This window comes from Gouania willdenowi, chromosome 9 (genome assembly GCF_900634775.1).
Source record: "Gouania willdenowi chromosome 9, fGouWil2.1, whole genome shotgun sequence".
Classification (NCBI taxonomy): domain Eukaryota; kingdom Metazoa; phylum Chordata; class Actinopteri; order Blenniiformes; family Gobiesocidae; genus Gouania; species Gouania willdenowi.
Window position 1 is genome coordinate 37,194,915 of NC_041052.1, and position 21,367 is coordinate 37,216,281.

Below are 21,367 nucleotides of genomic sequence, written 5' to 3' on the forward strand. Positions count from 1 at the left end.
TATGGTCTACTGACGGTGGTCATTCATATACATTAATGTGTATACTGTAAGTCCCTCCCTCGTCCTATAGACCCTTATACAAATGGAAATGATCGCAAACTGCGCTCAGCCAATAGGCTTTGACTTCCTGTTTTTGAGACTTTCAATCAAAGTGAACGCGGAACTGTGCATGGAAACGAGAGCAAACAAGAGCAAACAGTTAAACATACAATTTTGGCTCTTACCTGACACAGACCTATGTCAATACGACCCGATGCAACCTTGTTATGTTCCGCGATGTGCATGCAGAAAAGTAGAGGCGTGGCTTCTGGTAGATTGGCAGAGGCAGGGGGAGGAACTGGAGCTGTTGAGGGCGGGACATCGAGACGTTTCTCTGAAACTCTGGATATCAGCTTTAAAACAATGGGCAGGTCATTTACCAAGAGAACTGATTGGTCAAGAGGCGGGACTTTTGTACTCGCTCGGATCTTATTCAGAACAAAACCTACACCTGACCAGGTTAGGAGTTCAGCCCAAGTTACCATGGTGATTTAGCATCATAATAAGTTAACCAGCGTTGTAGTACAGCACACACGGAATAAATCCCAAAAGTTAGTGCAATGAGGAAATCCAGCTTTGTAGTACAGGCCCTAAGTAGTTTTGCCAAGCAAAGACCCAAATCTTTACAAGTACCGAGTTTCCGCTCTTTCCTCTGCATTTTAAAGCCTTCCCGTGATGTAGCTTTTCCATTTCTTGGCTGTTGTATTGTGCTAGACATTATTGCTGTGATGTTTTATTTATATTTATCAAAGGCAGCTGGAGAAAGTGATGACTCTATCAATCTTTTGCTGTATATATTTGAATGTTTCTATTGCCTCAGAAAAAGCTTTCTTTCTACTGTATTTACCCTTTTATCCCAAAAAGTCCAGAGTGTGCCAACGTTTCCACTATAAAATAATTCTTCTTCTACATACCGTGATTAACATGTCGGAAAGGTTGGATTGTGTATTATGTTCATTCGCATGATCATAATGAAAATCAAATGGGTAAATAAAGGACATTTCTTCATATCAAAGGATATCAGAGGTATTTATTAAAGAGCGGTCAAATTGAAATACAAGACTTTCTATACATACAGATGAAATGTCAAGGGATTAAATTCAGACACAATAATCAGAAGCAAAGCCACTCTTAACCTGAGTTTTCACATCTAGAAATGTAAAGCAATTCAGACAAACATTCAGTGTCACCACTCACATCGACAAGCAAAACAAACAACAACACAAAGACAGACAGTGAAATATCATTTTCTCTCAATACTGATCTTTACGCTTCTAGTACAAAAATATTGAACAGAAATCCACTGACCATGTTTCCCCTTTTTTGTTTCCTTTAGGACATAATTCATTTTTCTCTACCCATTTTCCCCTCACCGGCAATAATTAGAACACACATTTTAGTTTTTACTTCTTGATTAATGTGACTACCAGCACTTAAAATTCAAGTCTTTTATCATAGGAAGCTTGAACTGTAGCCTCCTGAAGCCAATCCAAAGTGAAACGTGCATCATGGTGATAATCTGTGGACCAGCAGAAATCTACCAGCTGTAAAACCATCAATACTGTCATAATCAGGGATCGTAAGACACGAGGAAAGAGGTACACAAGGCACGACATAGGTTGTTTTTAATAAATGTAGCTTTTAAGGTGCTTTGGCACTGACTGGCTTTACCAGTGCACCAATGTAGTGTTTATAGCAGAGCAGCCCAACCACCGTCCTTCACATTAACTGGTGCTGTCCATTGTTGCCAGCAGATGCACCAGTTTGGCCCTCTGAGAGGCAGAGATGTTCTGGCTCATGTAGATGATGCAGTCCATGGCCACGTCAGGGTTGGCCTGCACTAGCCTGCAAAGAAAAGCAGAAAAACACAAACAACCAGGGTCAGAAAATGGTTTACAACACCTTATAATGTACAAACTACATAACCATTATTGTGGTTTGATCCACAATGCATCTCACTGAAATCGCTAATAGTGAGTTTGTGAAACGTGAAATTACAAATGACATGTAATAGATGGAGCTACGTCAGTGTTTTTCAACTTTGGGGTCGTGAAACCACGTGGGGTCGCCTGAAATTTAAATGGGGTCACCAGGAATTTGTTAAAAATAATTAGTGATGAAAAATGTGTTTTTTATGGAAGCTTGTTTCTGCCAATAAGTAAAGTCATAATTATGAGATAAATAGTCACAATTATGAGATAAATAGTCATCATTTCTATCTCATAATTATGACTTTACTTACTCATAATTATGACTTGCCGTAGTGATTTTTTTTTTTTTTGTTTGTGGCAGAAACGGGATTCCATACATTTTTCATTGAAAAAAAAACAACTCATTATTATTCTTTTTCCAAATTAAAACAACACAATCTTAAATAACTGTATTATATACTTTCACTTTCTCAAATCTCAGGAAGAATTAAATTGTAATTGACAGTTTTTATAGAACCCAATTACAATTCAATTATGATAACAACTGCAACAGATATTCAAAATGACTATTTCAACTACATTCACATCATAATTGCAATTAATTATCAATTACGCAATTACATTTATAATTGACCCCAACCCTGGCAGTGGTACAGTTTACATACCTGTGAACATCCTTCATTGCATTTTCTCTTTTCAAGCACTTGATGTTCTCTCTGATGGCTGATCGTACTCCGTCCTCCTTAGACAGATGTTTCTCCAGCCACTCCACCACGGCTTGGTTGTTATCCCAAAGGTAAGCCTGGACCAGCAGAGGGAGGAAGCGTTAAGATCTCATTCATTCAGCAACGGCTGCCTCTGACTGGACAAAACAACTAAAGTCTGCGCTGTGTTGTACTTTCAGTGTGGCTAGAAAACAGAACTGACACGCAGCTCAGACATAGGCAACTTGGTCAGGAGGCGGGACTTTAGTACTCCCTTAAATTTTATCCAGCACTAAACCTACTCCCGACCAGGTTAGTCATTCAGCATGTTGCCATGGTGATTTAGTCCGGTAAGAAATAAACCAGTACAGGACACACGGAATAAATCCTGGAAGTTAGCGCGATAAGAGGAAATCTAGCTTCATAGTACACCAAAAGGATAACAGAAATATACCAAAGTAGTCCAAAAACGTACAAGATGACTACAAATAAATGAATGAAACATTTACAAAACGACAACACAAAATGACTTTAACAAATATATATAGAATGACAGAAAAATATTTAAAACCATTTTTTTTTTACACATATCGACCCAAAAGATAAATAAAACAACACAAACACACTAAAATCCTTTGTTCTTTCCTGTGTTGATGCCCCGGTTTGGTTATTATTCTAAATGCTAGAGTTACATCACATTTTGGTGTCCCAGCTGTGATAATTGCTGCCCGTCTCCGCTTTAGAGAGCGAAATAGACTTTGTGCATCAGAATGAACTGTATCCCTGGTTGTTGACACACACACACCTGAACCGTTCCCTCCGTTTCAGCAAACCAGCGGCGCAGCATGGACTGCATGTGCCCATCGCTCAGGTCTTTGTTGGCCTGGAGAATCTCACACTTCACAACCTGCTCCAGCAGCAGGCGGCGCAGACGCCAGTAGAAGAACGTACGGACATTCTTCCACTCCAAAATATCCTGATAAACAAAGGCAAAACAGAGTTGGGGTCAATTATAACTGTAATCGCATAATTGATCATTAATTACAATGATGGCATAATTATAATTGTACAATTATTACTGTTGCAATCTTAATTGAATTCTAATTGAGTTCAGATAATTGTATTTGGCACATGAAAATGCTAAATATATTGTTCTCGTAGGAGTTCTTCTTATTATTATTATTAGTTTTATTACACAACTCTTTTGTCGTGGAACTCCTCTTAGGCTATTAATGCGAGTTACATCAAACTTGTACGAATATTTATCGGACAAGTTTGATGCTTATATTTCTGAAAAGCTCATCTCAAGTGGAGTATTTTATTTCATTGAACCAAAACCAGTAAAAATATTGGTAGGGGTCAAAGTTCATGACATCACAAAAAAAACATTTTTTTCCCCCTATAACTTTGCCACAAATTGAGAGACAGTGCTCAGACTGCAACCATCGAACATTTCCTTTCAATGTGTAAACCTTGACCTTCACTCAAGGTCATATTTAAGGTCAGTCTTCTGTTTTTCCCCGCATTATATAACTTGTCAACAAATCCAAATACAGGTTGTCATTTTTGCCAATTTTCTACTGCAATTATACGTTTTCGCCTTGTGAATACAGGTTTTGCCTAGTTTACTTTGTAATTGCAATTGGCATAAAACTGGGGAACTAATTTACATTTCTATAACTTACACACATGTATGTAAATGATTCCTCAGACCAAAATACAGCGTTTGACAGTATCAATACTCTGAGCGGGGAAATACCGACTATGTAAGTTTGGAGAGACAGACCGTCTATGGCCAGGTCATGTGACCTGGAGAATACCTGAAGGACGTTTCGCTTTACGGCAGTCACGTGACCACAGCCTCGGATATAATCATTGGGCTAATTAAGGATTTTGCTACTTTTTTTCCACCTGTTCGACTCCTGGTCATGGCCGAGGCAAGCAAAAAGACGCCGCCGGGACCCGACTCCCTCCCCCCCCCCCATCCGCCCCGTAAGGGTGTGGGGGGGGGGGGGGGGGGGGGCGTCACCGATGCAGCAAGGAGGGCTGAGCACCAAGCCTCCGGCAACTACTGTCTGCATACACAATCTAAAGACAAGGGAGGCTGGCCCGACTGACTGTTTGTTGATTTTTGCGACAGTGCTGCGGCGCTTGTGGCCACTAGGGGCACTTGACGTGAAAGTTACAGGTCTAGTGCCCCTAGTGGCCAAAAGTTACACAGTATGATTTCAACAATTATTAAAATATGTTTCATATCAAGTTTTAATACTACCTGTGAGTGAATTTTCACACCATCATACAGGTGGTAAGTGTTAAAAGAGTGAGATGAGTTCGGGGTTAGTGGGCTAGAGTTAGGATGTAATAGAATAGAAACACAAACACACATACAATCATTGCAATAGCTCGATGAATGATGAGCAGACACGGCACACCAAAATAAATACTACATGAAATCATCAGTAAAGCACTTTGCTCCAATGTGGGCTGTTTTTGAGCGCTATATAAATAAAAAAATAGTAAAATTGTAAACAAACTTTAGTAACTGAGAAAATAATTGTAATTAACTTTCGGGGGAAAATAATTATTGTAATTTAAATGTAATCGGGAAAGATGATGGCCTCCGTAATCGTGATTAAAGTTTAACTGAATATGGATAATTGAAAATGTAATTGTAACTGAAAAATGTAATTGACCCCAACCATGAAGTTTACCAACGTTACATTCTGGATGTCCTGAGGACACTTACAGTGATGACACCTTTCTCCTGCATTCTACCAGGTGTGTCATGGAGGTCTGCAAACTGCACTGCCACCTGGTGGTAGATGGGCAGCAGGAACTCCTCTCTGGCTTTGAGTTTCATCTCCAACTCTTTGCACTGTTTGTCAGTCAGCTCTAGGGAGGCTAAAATAAGATAAAAACAGATTAAAGCACAGGTATTAGAGTCCTTTAGAGGAAACAAAATCATTTGATAGCTGCAGGGAGAAAACAAAAAAACCTCTTACCAAGCTTCTCCACCAGGCTGGCATAGACTGAATCCAGTCTTTTCATGGTCTTCAGCAGATCTTTTCTCCTAAACTTGATCTCCACTGTGCCCTCAGCCTCCAACACCCCACCTCTACGTAGAAGAAACACACAAAAACAGCGTTTAACAAAGCAAATAATACGGAGCCTCAGACACGACATGGTTAAAAAAGAATTATTGTGGCAATGAATTAGCAATGACGTGCGCACAAAACACTACTTTTGGGCCACTAAATAATTATAAATGTCGCACAAAATACTAATAAATAGTCAATCAATTGTACATACTTTAAAAGTGTTAATATGAGAGTGTGTGTGTGTGTGTGTGTGTGTGTGTACGGACGAGTCACATGCATTACACTGGAATTTTTGGTGCAGAGCGGACTCACCGCGGCTGTTTTAAGCAGGAAGTGTTTTTGTACGTTGGCAACCCTATGTGCTCTTATTGTTATCTTATTCACAATCTGTATAATGTGATTAAACAATAAAACAATGAACATGTGTACAATATGTCTCATTGAAAAAAGAAACACTTTGAATGGCTTCAATGGCGTATCGATCCTGCGTAAATAAGAGAAAAAGCATATTTATGTCCACTGCATCAACCACTCAGTCGTGCACACATTATAATGACTTTGGCCATAAGGTGTCAGATGATTTGGAAAAACAAAAACATGAATGCAAAAGCTACAAAACGAATGGAAGCACCACTAACTTAGCTGTTAGCTGTTAGCCGTTAGCTGTGTTGCGACGGACAGTTATCTTTGCACACACAACTCGGCAAAAAGGAAATGAAACATTATTTTCCTTGTTTTAAATCTTCAGTTAAAATAAATATAGCTTTGTACAGGTTTCACCTTGGAATAAAATATTAACGGTATTGTATAATCTTGTATTTAGCTTTTAGAATCACTTAAGCATTACACCATGTGGATAATCTTAGCTATTAAAATAAATAATTTGAAATAAACTCAGCGTGGTGGGAGATTGCAATTTTAGGCTCACGTAACAAGGAAAGTAGAGTCCGTTTAGATTCTTTGTTTATGAAAATAATGTTGAAACACTGAATAAGGGCTAATAAAATTTTAAAACATTCATTTAAATTGCATTTAGTATTTAGAAACTGCATTTATTTGCTTTGAAAATTGTATTTCAATTTTAAACATCAACTCCATTCTAAAATTTGAAAAAAGATTGAATTATTTTCAGTTCTCAAAATTCACTTTCCTCAAAGGAACTAAATCAGAATTCAGACAAATATTTTACAATAACCGCTAACAGTTAAAGTCTTTCAACATCTGCCGTGGTGATGCCTCCCTTCGTTTTGTAGCTTTTGCATTTGGGTTTTTATATTTGTGATTTGTCTGACACCTACCGGCCACCGTACTTCGTGGCCACAAAAGCACAATAAAATAAAAAATCCATGTCGTGTCTGAGGCTCCAAATAATAATGAGCAAAAGTGAGAGAACGCAAGTTATGTACCTGCTCTCCCGGTCAGCATAAAGCTCCATGCACAGAGGGTTGATGGTGGGGTCGATCACCACCCACGACCCCCCCCTCAGCTCAGCATGGGGCGGAATGTACACCAGCACCGGCTGCCGGAACCCTCGCAGCGCGTCCACAATATAAGCTCCAAACTTCAGGATTTGGTCATACATGTCTGTGACAGAGAGAAGCATTACACCAGACATGGGCAACTGGGGGCCCAGGGGTCACATCAGTCTAATTTTGGGCAAACCCAAAAGTAACTACACAGAATTTGAAAAAAAGAAAATCTATAAAAACCCACACAAAACGGCAAAAAAAAAAAACCCAGCAAAAGCACACAAAATGACTCTAAAAAATACAAAGGAAACCACAAAAGTACAGTATAAAAAGTGCAAAAATACACAAAAGGAAAAAAAAATATCCCAAATTACAGAAAATGCACAAAGGACAACAAAAACACAAGATGACTACAAATAATTAACAGAATTACACAAAACAAAAATAAAAATACACAAAAATTATTTCAAAAACACACAAAATAACAGAAACAAACAAACCTTTGTCACCATAAAAACAATAAAGTACACAAAAACTGCAAAAAAATACACAAAAAAACCTAAAAAACATAACAAATTAAGAGTAAACACACAAAAAGAACAAAATTCTGAAAAAAACAAAAAAGCAGTTCAAACAATTGATAAATATACAACAAAAATGACTCCAAAAACATACAACACGGTAACAAAAAAAACACAAATGAGACACAAAAAACTACAATATATGTATATGTACTGACAGAAAAATGTACTTAAAAAAAACAACAAAATGAAACAAAATCAGAATACAGAATATACTGGATGACAGAAAAATAAACAAAATGGGAAAAAATACACAAAATGACTCTCAAAACATACAAAATAAAGGACAAAAACACAAAAAAAAACCAATAAAATTACACAATACTCTGAACAAACAAAACTAAACTCAAGGCAAGTACAAATAATTGAAAAATATACAAAAACAGTAATGACTACAAAAATCCACAATACAATAACAAAAAAACACAAATGAGACACTAAACAACTCAAATATATGTATAGGTAATGACAGAAAAATATATCCAAAGAAAACACAACAAAATGACACAAAATTAGTCCAAACACACACAAGACACATAAAATTACTCATTGTAAACAAAATAACAATAACACAATGACATTAAAATTAACAAAATGACTCCTAAAGACATACAAAATTAAGGACAAACACACAAAAAGAAAAATACTCCAAAAAACAACAACACACAAGACGACAAAAACAAACAAAATACCAACAATTAACAGAATGACAGAAAAATAAACAAAATGGGGAAAAAAATACAAACTACAACAAAATCCAACAAACTATAAGAGTTGGATTTTTCCATAAATGAACTAGTAAAGGGTAAAAAGGTGGTAAAAAAACATGGTAAAAAACAATTGACTGTCCATGTTTGAAACATGATACAAAAAATTGGTTATTAAAATGTTATTATTACTGTAAGTTATTTGACACACACATTACACAGTACAGTGGTGCTGTAGTGCAAAAGCACAAATGCAAAAGAGAGAACACACAAAAAAAAACAACACACTCATAAAAAACAAAACATGAACGCAAAAAAGAAAACACAAAAAAAGAATCTGGAAGAGGTGGGTAAGAAGGGGCGTGACACTATTTGATTGGTGAATCAAACATGTATTGCTTCTTTTTTTTTTTTTTAATTAAAAAAACAAAAAACAAAAACAAAAGATGTATTGCTCCAACTGCGGAAAGGAATAACAGAACAGCCAACTTCTAATTATTTATTCCTGTTCAAAAGCTGAACAACAGCTGCCTCATCCAATCAGTGATCTTTCATGTGACATCACCACCAATCCCCCCCACACCTACCTCTTCCAGTTTCTTTTTATTTTGTGCATTTACTTTTTTGAGTTCGTGTTTTATCTTTTGTGTTTGTGTTTTTCCTTTTGTGTATGTTCTCTCTTTTACTTTCGTGCTTTGCACTTGAGGACCACCGTACACATGGGACCCACTTTGGGGCTCTTTTGTTCAAGCACCCCAACAATAAAGAACTGTTTTCTTTCTGTATGTTTGTATTCTTTAGATACCTTTCATTCCTCCCGAGAAGCCCCTCCAGTTAGCAAACACCATGAGAGGCAGGCGTTCGCGGTTGAAGTCAGAAATGGCCTGAGCCGTTTTAAAAGCTGAATCCGGGAACCAGACTTGGCCGGCCTGCTGCAGGACCTGCAACAAAAAAACAAATGAATGAGTCGAATCCTCTATTTTCAAGTTGGTTTAAGAGACATTACCATACTTTAGCTTCAGAATCGATGTTGGCTGGATCTGCTGGGACCGTGTGCTCAACTGTACGTGTTTCTACTGCAATGACACCCAGAGGGATTCCTCCTAACCTGAAACGCATTCAACATTAACATCAGGCTTTTTTTATTGGTATCATATCATCACTACACATGACATACATTAGAAATACGTTTTGAAAGATGACATGACGAGACAAGGAGATGCAGCGTACCGTGCTCTTCCAACGACCACCGTCTGAGCCCAAGAATCCATGATCTCCATGAAAGAGTCGTGATCGAAGAATCCACTTTGCCAGAGGCCTCGCTTTGCTGAAAACACACACAGTTACACACACACACTTATTCAGGGTACTACTGGAAGGATGAGCTTTTAGAGAAAAGTACAGGAAACATACTGGGATGAGGTCTTCCAGCCAGCAGCCAGCGTGGGTCATATGGAGCTTTAGTGGGAGTGAACTCTATCTCTCTGTCCACGGGGTCGGCCGTGGGTATCACTGGGACAGGAGAGAGTTTGTTCTGTGGACACAGGACAAAACAAACATGGTAGATATGTTTTTTTACTCTTTTTATGACACATTTTTGGCACTCAATTGACAAAGATTGCCACATTTGGTAAAGTAATTACTAGGGGTGTGCAATTCGCATGTCACGATACAATATATCCCCATATATCCCAATACTAAACACTACGATATACATTGAAATATCAATAATTACAAATTTCACCTTTGCAAGTATAAAAGAGTATAAAATACCATTTTTTAAAAAAATGTTTTTAAACTTGCAAGAACAAGTAAATGTTAACTAACTGTAATTCAAGAACCAACATCAAAAACAAGTGATATGTTTATCAAACTGTCATATTACATTTTTCAACAAAGTTTAACTTTTGCCTCTACAACAGATTCTGATTCTTTTAAGTTCTTAAATTGTTTTATTTATTTATTTTTTTAAAGTAACCACATACATCTATAAAAATGTCTAGTATGTTTTATGAAAATCAATCAATCAATCAATCAATCAATCAATCAACTTCCAGCTAAAATGCATTGAGGAGTGAGATAGTTTAACAAGGTCTGATGTGGTTCACTGACACCTAGAGACCAGGCATTTACGTGCTATGCACATGTTAGCACAATTAAATACATTTTTTGGTTAAAAAAAACATGATTAACAAAATTGATTTGGACAGTTTTTGGATCGATATGATAATGAAATATCACAATATATATTGCAGAATCAATTTTTTCTTCCAACCTTAGTAATTAAGTGAAATATTAATATATTAAAAAAAGGATTAAGGACACACAAAAAAAAAAAAAAAAAAAAAAAACTGACAATAATAACAGCAGCAATTATAATAATAGTAGGAATAATAGCAACAATAATATGTTAAACAAACAGTCAAGCAAATCAATTGATATTAAACAGCTATAAGATAAAAAAAAAGAAAAAAGGGTCACACAAAACTACATATATATATATATATACACACCCATAGATGCACATATACATGTATACATAAGATGAAAAAAATGCACAACATATATTGAAAGTAAATCAATAAAATACACAGAATGAAAACTAAACACACAGCATACCAATATTTGAAATTAAAACAAGTAAACAAATTAAAATTATAGAACCAAAAAAACCAAAATAATAAATAAATAAATAAAATAAAAGTTGGGATAGATCAGAGGGTAAACAAAGGTTGTGATAACGTACCAATGTGTACAAAGCTACAAAAGAATACGTACGATACACATCAATCAAGACATAAAAACAAGAACAACCAAAAAAACAAAACACGTCGACATGTTTTTTGTTTGGAGAGTTGGAGGAACGTAAACAACGACTGGAAAAGAAAGCTCGAGGAGATACGGAGAAAAAGGACAGTGAGGAGGAGTAACAACAGGAACAATGAACAACATAAAAAAGAAAAAAAAAAAAAAAAAAAATGTTAATGAAAAGATGAAATTATGGTATGAAGAAGATAAGAATATTTGACCAGGGAAGAAAAAAGGATTGATGTAAAATTATCTGTGTTCAAATCAGGGGACGGATCTGGATAAGCAAAATGCTTTTTTCCGTCGCCCTTTCCGGCATGAAAAAGGACAAAAAAAACAAAAAAAACAATGATGTGATTTTGCTCTGAATGTCAAAGTGAATTTCTGTGATTGCAACCATGTCGGAAATGAACTGAATAAATTAATAAAAATAAAAACAAATGTTTTGACAGCTTTATAGTGCGTTACAATTCTCACAAACCTTTGGCATGTATGAGAGCCACCGCAGGATGGTGAACACGCCCTCAAAGTCGTCTGGAACAGTGGAGTGTGTGACACCGTTGTTGTGCATTATCTGAACTCCTCCAAGCTGGTTGTTGGAAGTGTAGACATCTCTACCCAAGACCTAGGCAGACAAGGAACCTCAGATAAATGTTCAGTTTCACCTGTTGACTTACATTTTGAGCTGAAATGTCGCACATTTAAGGCTCTAAGAGAAAACATATTCCCTAATCTAAAGCAGAAATCCTAGAGTATATAGACTTCACTTGCAGGCCGTAATTCTACACAGCCATCCTAATTGTTCTGCTGCAGTGCCAGATGCAAATAAACAGCAATAAAACTATAAAGTTATGACACTCAAAGCAGAGGCCCCAAATTTGATGTAGAACTGCTTTTACCCTCAAAGCTGCTGGCGACAAATTTTAATCAGAAAAAAAACATAAGCCCCCATTTAGCAACCGTTCCTACTTTTAGATCTGAGTGTATGACGTGCGTTCCACCATATTCACGCAAGATTCGGTATTTATCAATTTTGACATCAGCATTCACTACGATCAAATCTCATGTCAGGTCTGACCTCGTGTACGCAAACCTGAGTGTGGATTTGTGGTGCAGCAGCAAAATCTGACTGAGTCTCAAAATAAAGTATTAAACAAACCACAACTGTCATTTAAACATCTTCAGAACAGATTAAAACATATTATTAAAACAAATTAAACAAATTTAAAAAAATCCTCTTCATTACTGGCACCACTTTTTTAGTTTTTCTTCCACTGAATACTGTATAATCTCACTGGTGAACTCTGCTACCGTCCAAGCAGAAGCGCATAGGTTCACCCAGAGCACACACGGTTGTGCAGCGCTAAAGGTTTTCAATGGTTACATTTTTTTTATGTGATATTTATTGCGTAAAGCGTGCAGACAACTGAGGTCGATATAAACGTCATATTTCCATGTGTCTCTCAGGACCTCTGCTGTGAAGTCTCTCGCAGTGCACACAGAGGGGCAGACGTCACATGCTCAGGAGCTGATAATCTTCCACAGAGCGTTTTTTGAGCTCCTTTAAGACCAGTTTTCACACTGTCAAAAAGCACAACTTTGTTTTGCTCCACCTGTGAGGACGCTGATTTTCATCTTGGAATAACTTCCTGACTGCAGTGGGCGGGGCCTCTGAACCAGGAATATTTAAGTGCGTAACGAGTTAATGAGGATCGAATTCAGCCACTGGACTTATCAACACCTGATCATTTGTACACTGGCATTGGTCAGATATACCAATGTTTCATATATCACTCTAAAAATAGATGTAAAAGTTGGTTTTAATCTCCACTGTAAACACTCAATTATTGACATTGTCGCAAAAATGTTTCTTGCATTGCATTGTGGGATGTGGAATCCTGTAGACGGATGCAAAGACAAACCTTGTTAAGAGCACCTGCTCCAGTCAGAATAATGTGGGAGTTTTCCACCTGAATCACTCGCTGTCCCAAACGAACCAGATACGCTCCGATTCCTATAGCTCGACACGTCACCTGCAAAGATCCAAAGCGGCTCAAATATATTCAAAGGAATGTTTGCCTTTGTGTAAAACCAAGAGATCGACCTTACCATACTGATTGTAATGATCTCTTCATAGGCCAGAGACGACTCTCCAGCAATGGTGCCGGAGCCTCGCAAGTTCTCAACCCCAAGACCGTCCTCATTCCCAATGACGTCAGTGATTATGTATCTGTGAAGGAAAAAGCCCGGAGCTAGTTTTTATTTTAAGTTTGCATTAGTGGTTTGTACAGTTCACACGGAAATATTCATAGGGTTTTTCACTAGGGTTGCAAAGGGGCAGAACATTCGCAGTAAACTTCCACAATAACTTAAGCTTAACTTCATAAATATAAACTTTCATTATTATTATTTATTGAAATTAACTAGAAATTGTTGGCAATTTAAAAAAGATGATATCATATCCAAATATAAATATTAGCATCCATTAAAAATAATGCAATTAAACAACATAACAATTCAACGACGGTTGCAAAATTTGGAAACTTTCCATGGGAATTAACGAGTAATTTTCAAAATTGAAGGTTGGCCTTTAACAGAAACGCAAAATATAGATGAGAAAATATATTTTAGCATCCTCTAAAAAACACATGTGCCAAACTCAAGGACCAAGGGCCAAATCTGGCCCTTTAAAACATTCAAATAGGCCTGCAGGGAAAAGTAAAAATTGTAAAATTATTGTAAATTACTGAATAATTTAGTTAGCAAAGGGGCATAAAATATTTGGCAAATTTCAACGGGAACAACTAAAAAATTAAATAAAAAAAAATAGAAACTGTTCATGGGAGTTATCTATTAAAATTAAGCAGAAATTGTGAGTAACTTTAAATTACTATATCATATCCAAACACACAATACACTTCAAAGGTCCAGTATTATGCTATTTTTCACCCATCACCATTTGTTCTAAGAACACCAACAACATAGTATTTGAGGTTTATTTTCCCAAACTCACCTGTTTTCCAGAGTTTTAGCCTCTGAAAAGTGACTTTCTGAGCAGTTCTAAAAACGGGCTGTTTTAGAGCCTACTTATGAATATTCATGAGTAGGCGTGTCTGTAGACGCTAACTTCATGCCTCACAAGAGCGAGACAGATCAGTGATCACCAAAGCAATATTGTTTTTGCTTTCCACATACTGTTGTTATTGTTTTCAGCCAAAAAACTGCACATTACAGTAAAACACTATTGTGATTGTGAGTCCGTCTCAGCGCTTCATGCTGTGTGTTTATCACAGCAGCAGCAGTGGAGTCATTCAGCTGCTTCAAACACTGGAGTGTTAGGCTGATAAGTCACTTTCTTCTCCTCCTCATCTCTATTAACTACAGGAATAGTGCATCTAGGGTGATAATCATTTGTTTTGTCGAACCGCTGCGTCGCATTGTGTCACTTCAGATAAAGTCATAGACGATACAAGGCGATATAACGGATACTAAAAATGGAACTGCTCCCTTGGTTAGCAGTATTAGTGAGGATTGCTCAGAGATGCAGGAAAGAAGCCCAATAATACTTTGCGAGTGTTTTTGATAAGGAATTAACATTGTAACAAGGTTAAAAGCTCAAAAAAGTGGATTTAGCATGATATAGGCCCTTTAAAAAACAGAATATTTCAACTATTTTATTTTTGAGTACAACTTTACAATTATATAGTTCAATTTCATTGAATTTGTTGCAAATTCAATAAAACTCTATAATATTTGCAGGGGTTTGCAGTTTTCCCATGTTTGTATCACACGATGGAAGTCATTTTTACTCAAAAATTGTAAAAGAAACCTAATTTTTCCAAAATCCTGCTCAACTCTCAAATTATTTGACAAAATTTCTCCAAATTAAATAATTACAGTCACTAACTGTCACCTATTGCTTTGATATTGTTGGTGCCTTATATACTACATAGGTTTATATCATTTATACATGGAAATGCAAAGTAGCTCAAATGTTGAAATTGTTCGAGTCCCCACCTCTGCGGCCCACTTGAGATCAAACTTATCCATATTTGGCCCCTGAACTAAAATGAGTTCGACGCCCCTCCTCTAAAACATCAAGAGCAATTATTTTATTTACTCCCAATTTCTGGCTAATTTCGATAAACAATTCCCGTGAAAAGTTTAAATCTTTTTAAATTTTCACAAAATTCCAGAGCTTAACTTCTTGTAAAACATTCTGTGGCCTTTTCTACCAATTTGCAACCAGATTTCCCATGGAGGAAACTCATTGTTTTCATTAACACAGATGAGCCACAAAGCGGTACCTGGACTCTCCACCTTCTTCCACGTGCTGACAGTAAACAGAGTTGGTGGAGCTGATGCGAGTGTAGTCCTGCGGTGTCAGGTAAAGGTACTTGAATCCCTGAAATGCAAAACAAAGCATACACTGCAAAATATAAAACAAGTATATGATGCAGTTTATTGAATGTGAATGTGTCCCAGTGGTCACCTTGTAGGGATCTGTGGGGTCAATCCAGGCCACCTGGAACATGTGTTTGACTTCCTCTGCGAGGCCGATGCGCGCCCCGCTGTTGGCTGCGATGTAAATGCGAGGGATGCCTTCAGCTCGAGCCAACTCTGAGGCCCTGAGGAAGAGCTCGTCCTCCTGAGGACCGAACGAGCCAATCATGTAGGTGATGTCATTGCAGATCACAATAATGTCTCTGCCGTTGGGATACTCTGGTGTCTTCATCTTCATCCTAAACGCCACCATTCCCACCTATTGGAGGGAGACAACATATTGGAAGTGTTGGGGTAATATACAATAACATTAAAGCTGCTGGGGATAATTTATTAATCAGACAAATACTGTGTTGGAAATACTGTCTACTATATACTATAAGTATGATTAGGATGATGAGCGTTCCCACTGAAGTATACTTCCACACCTACATCAAAAACCTGAAGCTAAATATATCTGTTGATTTTCGAACTTTGAAAGTTCTGAAAGCATTTTAATTGATAAAGTGACCAAGTAGAATATCAACGTGCTCATAAATAGTACTCAAAGTAAAAGTTACGATTACTTTCACCCCCCACGTTTATGTATTTTCCACAAAGACGTCTGTATGAAATAAAAGGTTTGTCAAAATGTACAATTATTTTTTTAATAAATTAACACTAATTAATTTTAATTTGTAAAAAAAAAAAAATTTAACATTTCGGAGATCCTCCATTGTGCTACTGATACAACTTCCATTTCACTTCAAAACAAGAGCCATATTTACAAAAGTGTTGAAAAACTAATGGAGGACAAGAAGAGATGCTTTTGTTTTGAAAAGGAGATGATTGATTTTCAGCTTGAAGCCAGTCCCAGGATGATTTTACATTCCACTCGCAATGCATCATGGGGCGGTTGAGTATGACTAGTGTGCCCATACTTAAAAAATGTCCCCAAATAGTATACATCTGGGTATTTCTTGCATACTAAATCTTTTCATACTATCTAATTAGAACTCACTACATTCTCATTTCAACGTCAAACTTAGTATGAGTAGTACGTTAGTATAGACATTTTGAACACAGCCACAGTGTAGGTCTCATGGATCAATAAACTAGAAAACACTCAGAGAGCGCCAAACTCTTAATGCCAAAAAAGCCACAGCAGTCCCATAATGCTTTGTCACCTAAATGTTAATATAACCTCCTTGGCGGAGGCAATCAGATTATTTGCTCGGGAAAAATTAGTGAAAGGTTGGGGTCAAAGTTTGTTTTGAGCTCCCCTGTAAAAACTCCCTTAATAACATTGTTGAAAAGGTTTCCTGCATTGCATTGTGGGATTTGGTGTCCCGTAGACAAATGCATGACAGTAGTATTTTTACTACATTCTTACTGTAATTTCTTGTGTTTGCCACAAAAACTTTGCCAAAGTTACTTCCCAACACATTTTTGGTGTTTTCATGACTTAAAGTTACAGCAAAACAATGGTGGATGTTTATTTTGGGGTTTACATGAAAATATCTAAATTTGACCAACATTGAATATCTTGCAGAGTGAGGCGATATCACAGGGAACCAACTAGAACGAAAACTGTGTCAAGCAAATTACTGTCTCCATTGTCTGGATAAAGAAGCACAATACATTTCCTAATTTAATGTATTGTGTGAAACTTTTCTGACAATGTCAATAACAGTGGAAGATCAGTGTAAACAGTGTTTACAGTGGAGATCAAAACAAACTTTGGTAACACTTTACTTGAAGTTTTATACATAAAGCTGACATGATGCTGTCCATCCATCCATCCATCCATGGACATTATGCTGTCATTAGCATGAATAAGGCATTAAGCTTTATAAATGTGTCGTCCGCTAAATTATGACAACTTAAGCTATATGATGACACCTTTGGAGCTATGTTGCCATTTTTTTGGGTTAGGTGGAGGGATCTAGTTAGGATTAGGGGTTGGGTAATGAACGACACTTAACGGCAGCCTTCATGACACCTTATTCATGCTAACGACAGGTGTCATGTCATAATAATGACAGTGTAATGTCAGTCTTTATGTATAAAACTTCAAGTAAAGTTACCCAAACTTTTTATCAAGCAAGTAATCTTGGATTAATTGATGTATGAGGCCTACACTCTGTGTTTATCTGATTAAAAAAAAAGACATTTAATAATTTAAGAGCCTCCTACGTCATTGTCTCCAGGCAGGCGGTTCATCTGCACCAGTCGGCTCTGTGGGTCCAGAACCAGCTCAGTGCACATCAACGTATCCTTGGGGCACTTTTCCCCTGGGCCCCACAGCTTGAACAATGCCTGGAAAAAGATATGAACGTCAGACAACCTGAGGAAGTTCAATGACGGTGAAAGTTCAGTGAGTTAAGGCACCTGACGGAACATTTCAGGGAAGTCGTAGACGTATGTTGTGCCCATAGTTTGAGCCTGGAAGCGTTTAGACTGCAGAAGGTCTTTGGTCACATAAGGAGTGTTGATCAGCATCCCGTCTAAAGGGCCTTGTTTGTCTCCATAGGAGTGAAACATGATCTGCAGGGACATGGAGAACATTAATCGACACCGTCACTATCAATGACCACACCCTCACTGCTCGGCCTCACCTGTCCTGATCCTGGCTCAGTGATTTCTTTGTAAAGGCTGATGTCCAAATAATAGCCAGACTCATTCGTGAGAAACAGTCGGATGGGAATGGCGTTCCCAGTCGGAGTGAGACGAATGTTGATCTTCAGCTCGGCCTGAAGGACGCGCAGCTTCCAAAGACGACTGCCATAACGCATCACCATGGAGCGCACCGACTCTTCAATCTAACACAAGGACAGTTTAAAGGCACAGTTGGGTTTTTACATCAAAAAGAAATGTAAACAAGATTTACAGATAGAATGAGTAAAAAAAATAGAGGACGACATAAGAAAATAATTAGTGATGCACGATATTATCAGCATATTGTCGTATTATCTGCTTTTTTGTTAGGAAATACATTAAAATGACAAATAAAGAACCTTACGTTACGTTACCTTATCAGCTAATATTTGCTTTAAAATTAAATATCGGACATCAGCCATTCTGCTGATATAATTAACAGAGATAAAAAATAATAGGCGTCGCTTTCTTCGACCCATAAACATCATATTATATACGTTGACAACTCATCATCCATGGAAAGGCTTGATATGTAACAATGACCCGATATGTAACAAGATCTGAATTGTTATTAAAAAAAAATTGTTAATAATTTAACAAAAGTGCTGAGCCCAAAATGTAGTAAAAAAAAAAATTAGCAAAACCCAAAATGTTACAACAGGTCAATAATATAACAAAAATGTAAAAACTTTTTGTTCATCATCACTTTATAGGGCAGGCAAAAAAATTTTTCCCTAATAGTTAAATTATTTTATTACATCATAGAGTGAGTCAATGATTTATTTATTAAAGGGCTAGTGTAGTATCATATACAAATGTGTTTCCGTAAATATGTGTATATGTGTAATAAAAAAAAGCAATTTCCATGACTCTTTTTGTTCAGAAATGACTCTAACAACCTTTTTCAACCAAACTGTGAAGGCTAACTTTAGTGTACTGCCTTTATAGTGCAGAACAATAACTTTGCGTCGGTCCTATAACACCGCCTAGTGAACTAAAGCAACACTGAGCGCTCCGTCTCCCATTCTCCCTTCTGATTGGTCAATCCCCCTTCCACACTTACGGGAGCGTGTGAGAGGAGGGGGAAGAGGGTATTTCTTCAGGTACGTCATCGAGTAATCACACAATCTAATAATATAAATTATTTAACTTTCATATGTTTTTTATTGTTACACTGCATTTTCAAAACCACAAAAATTCTAATACAAATACATATTTTTTAATTAAATAGAAAACTGAACGTCAAGGGCCCCCATTGGCTCTCGAGCCCTGGGCACGTGCCCATTTTGCCCATGCGGAAATTTGTCTATTTGTGTACATATTGGAAAACCTTGACATCTTTGGGACATTTTTAGTTACTTTTTTCACATATATACTTATAAAACATCAAAAACTGTTTACATTTTGGGCTCAGCATTTTGTCACATTATTGACCAGTCAAAACATTTTGGGTTTTATTACATTTTTTTAAATTACATTTCGGGTCATTGCTACAAATCACCCCGCGACCCTGAAAACAGGAACAAGCAGGTGAGGAAATGGATGGATGGATGTTACATATTGGGCTCTAACAAAGGTGGGACTCAGCGCCGCCATCTTGTGTGTGGGGAGCAGACAACAGGAGTGTTTGTAAACCAACGGAGGTAAAAGACATCCAACAATCTCAAAGTAAAATTATTCAATCAACGGTTTGTTCAATCAATCGTTATGAATACTGTGACACAAAATGCTTAGATATTGTAAAAAAAATGCAGTTTTTACCACTCAAATACAAAATGTAAGTAGGTAGTAACTGTTTTAGGCAGGATATGCTGCATATAAGTATATTCATTGTTTGGTTTAAAAACAATAAAGTTATATAACGTAAGTTGAAGTATTTTTCTTATTTTGCACAAGAAATATTTCATGACCGTTACATCTTTTTTAGCTTCGTCTCATGTCTGCATTTACCAGCAGGCCAACAAGATAAAGAATATGAAGAATAACTCTGTTAATTCCACAACAGAAACTGGAAGATCTCTGCAAGCAGGTGTGGCGGATAAATATTGGCATTGTTTAGCGACCAAAAGACTGGTCAAATATCGGACATCGGCTAAAAAACACCCCAAAAACTTCACAAATCACAAATTCAGACTCTGAAAATGAATCAATAAAAACAATTTGGACACCTTTTCCCCAACTTCATACAGTAACATGTGGAAGGACAGCTGTTGCACACAGACCTTGGATGGATCCATGATGACGGTGGGGACGAAGTTCAGGAAGATGTGATTACAGTCTGTGCGGACATTTGTGTTACTGAAGGCAACCTCCAACTCATCCATGGCCTCTAACAGAAGTCTCTCGCCTTCATTTTGAAGATACTCAAAAGAAGCTTCCTGATGGGGTTCAAACATTTTTAATGCAAGGTGAATGCTACGATCTTTCCCCAACAGGATTTTTCAGAAAAGGTTGAGGTTCCTGCTCCTACCTTTGTAATCAGATCTGAATGGCGGATAATGGCGCGTATGAAGAAGCGGTAGTCGGTCACCTCCACACCTTGCTGAACCCGAGCTGCTCCCAGGTACAGGTGCATCTTGTGGTTTGCACACGGAACGGCCGTCAGCTCAAAGTTCCTCATTCGGTTGAGCTCCAGCTGAAAGGCTAAAGCCGGCTCCAGGTTACGATAGATACGGTCCTCCTGGAACTGAACACACACGCGCACACAAACACACACACACACACACACACACACACACACACACACACACACAGAGGTCTGACTGGATGCGGTCTACCGATAAGCCAGTCTATCATTAAATAGGCCAAAATGTGGAAAGACTTACCCCGTCCCTTGCTCGGAATGTGAAGAACTTGGGAAATTCTCTCTATTTGAACAAAACCAGATGAA

General features: G+C 37.3%; 1 protein-coding gene across 4 annotated transcripts in view; it reads right to left on the reverse strand.

Annotated features, from left to right (window-relative positions):
- Positions 1-1,057: 1,057 nt before the first annotated feature.
- Positions 1,058-21,367, reverse strand: part of acacb (acetyl-CoA carboxylase beta) — a 66,318-nt gene continuing 46,008 nt past the window's right edge. For 2 of the 4 annotated variants that reach the window (XM_028458171.1, XM_028458174.1), the window contains 21 exons: positions 21,303-21,344; positions 20,948-21,163; positions 20,700-20,855; positions 18,438-18,641; positions 18,211-18,366; positions 18,016-18,138; positions 15,830-16,099; positions 15,645-15,742; positions 13,447-13,567; positions 13,260-13,370; positions 11,819-11,962; positions 9,943-10,063; positions 9,760-9,856; positions 9,541-9,637; positions 9,335-9,470; positions 7,179-7,356; positions 5,677-5,789; positions 5,421-5,575; positions 3,480-3,650; positions 2,636-2,772; positions 1,058-1,884 (listed from right to left, as the gene is read on the reverse strand). In XM_028458171.1, the coding sequence (XP_028313972.1) occupies positions 1,764-1,884; positions 2,636-2,772; positions 3,480-3,650; positions 5,421-5,575; positions 5,677-5,789; positions 7,179-7,356; positions 9,335-9,470; positions 9,541-9,637; positions 9,760-9,856; positions 9,943-10,063; positions 11,819-11,962; positions 13,260-13,370; positions 13,447-13,567; positions 15,645-15,742; positions 15,830-16,099; positions 18,016-18,138; positions 18,211-18,366; positions 18,438-18,641; positions 20,700-20,855; positions 20,948-21,163; positions 21,303-21,344 (2,967 nt within the window). In that variant the 3' untranslated portion in view covers positions 1,058-1,763. The remainder of the gene's footprint in view (positions 1,885-2,635; positions 2,773-3,479; positions 3,651-5,420; positions 5,576-5,676; positions 5,790-7,178; positions 7,357-9,334; positions 9,471-9,540; positions 9,638-9,759; positions 9,857-9,942; positions 10,064-11,818; positions 11,963-13,259; positions 13,371-13,446; positions 13,568-15,644; positions 15,743-15,829; positions 16,100-18,015; positions 18,139-18,210; positions 18,367-18,437; positions 18,642-20,699; positions 20,856-20,947; positions 21,164-21,302; positions 21,345-21,367) is intronic. The other 2 variants (XM_028458172.1, XM_028458173.1) reach the window with 1 other exon arrangement.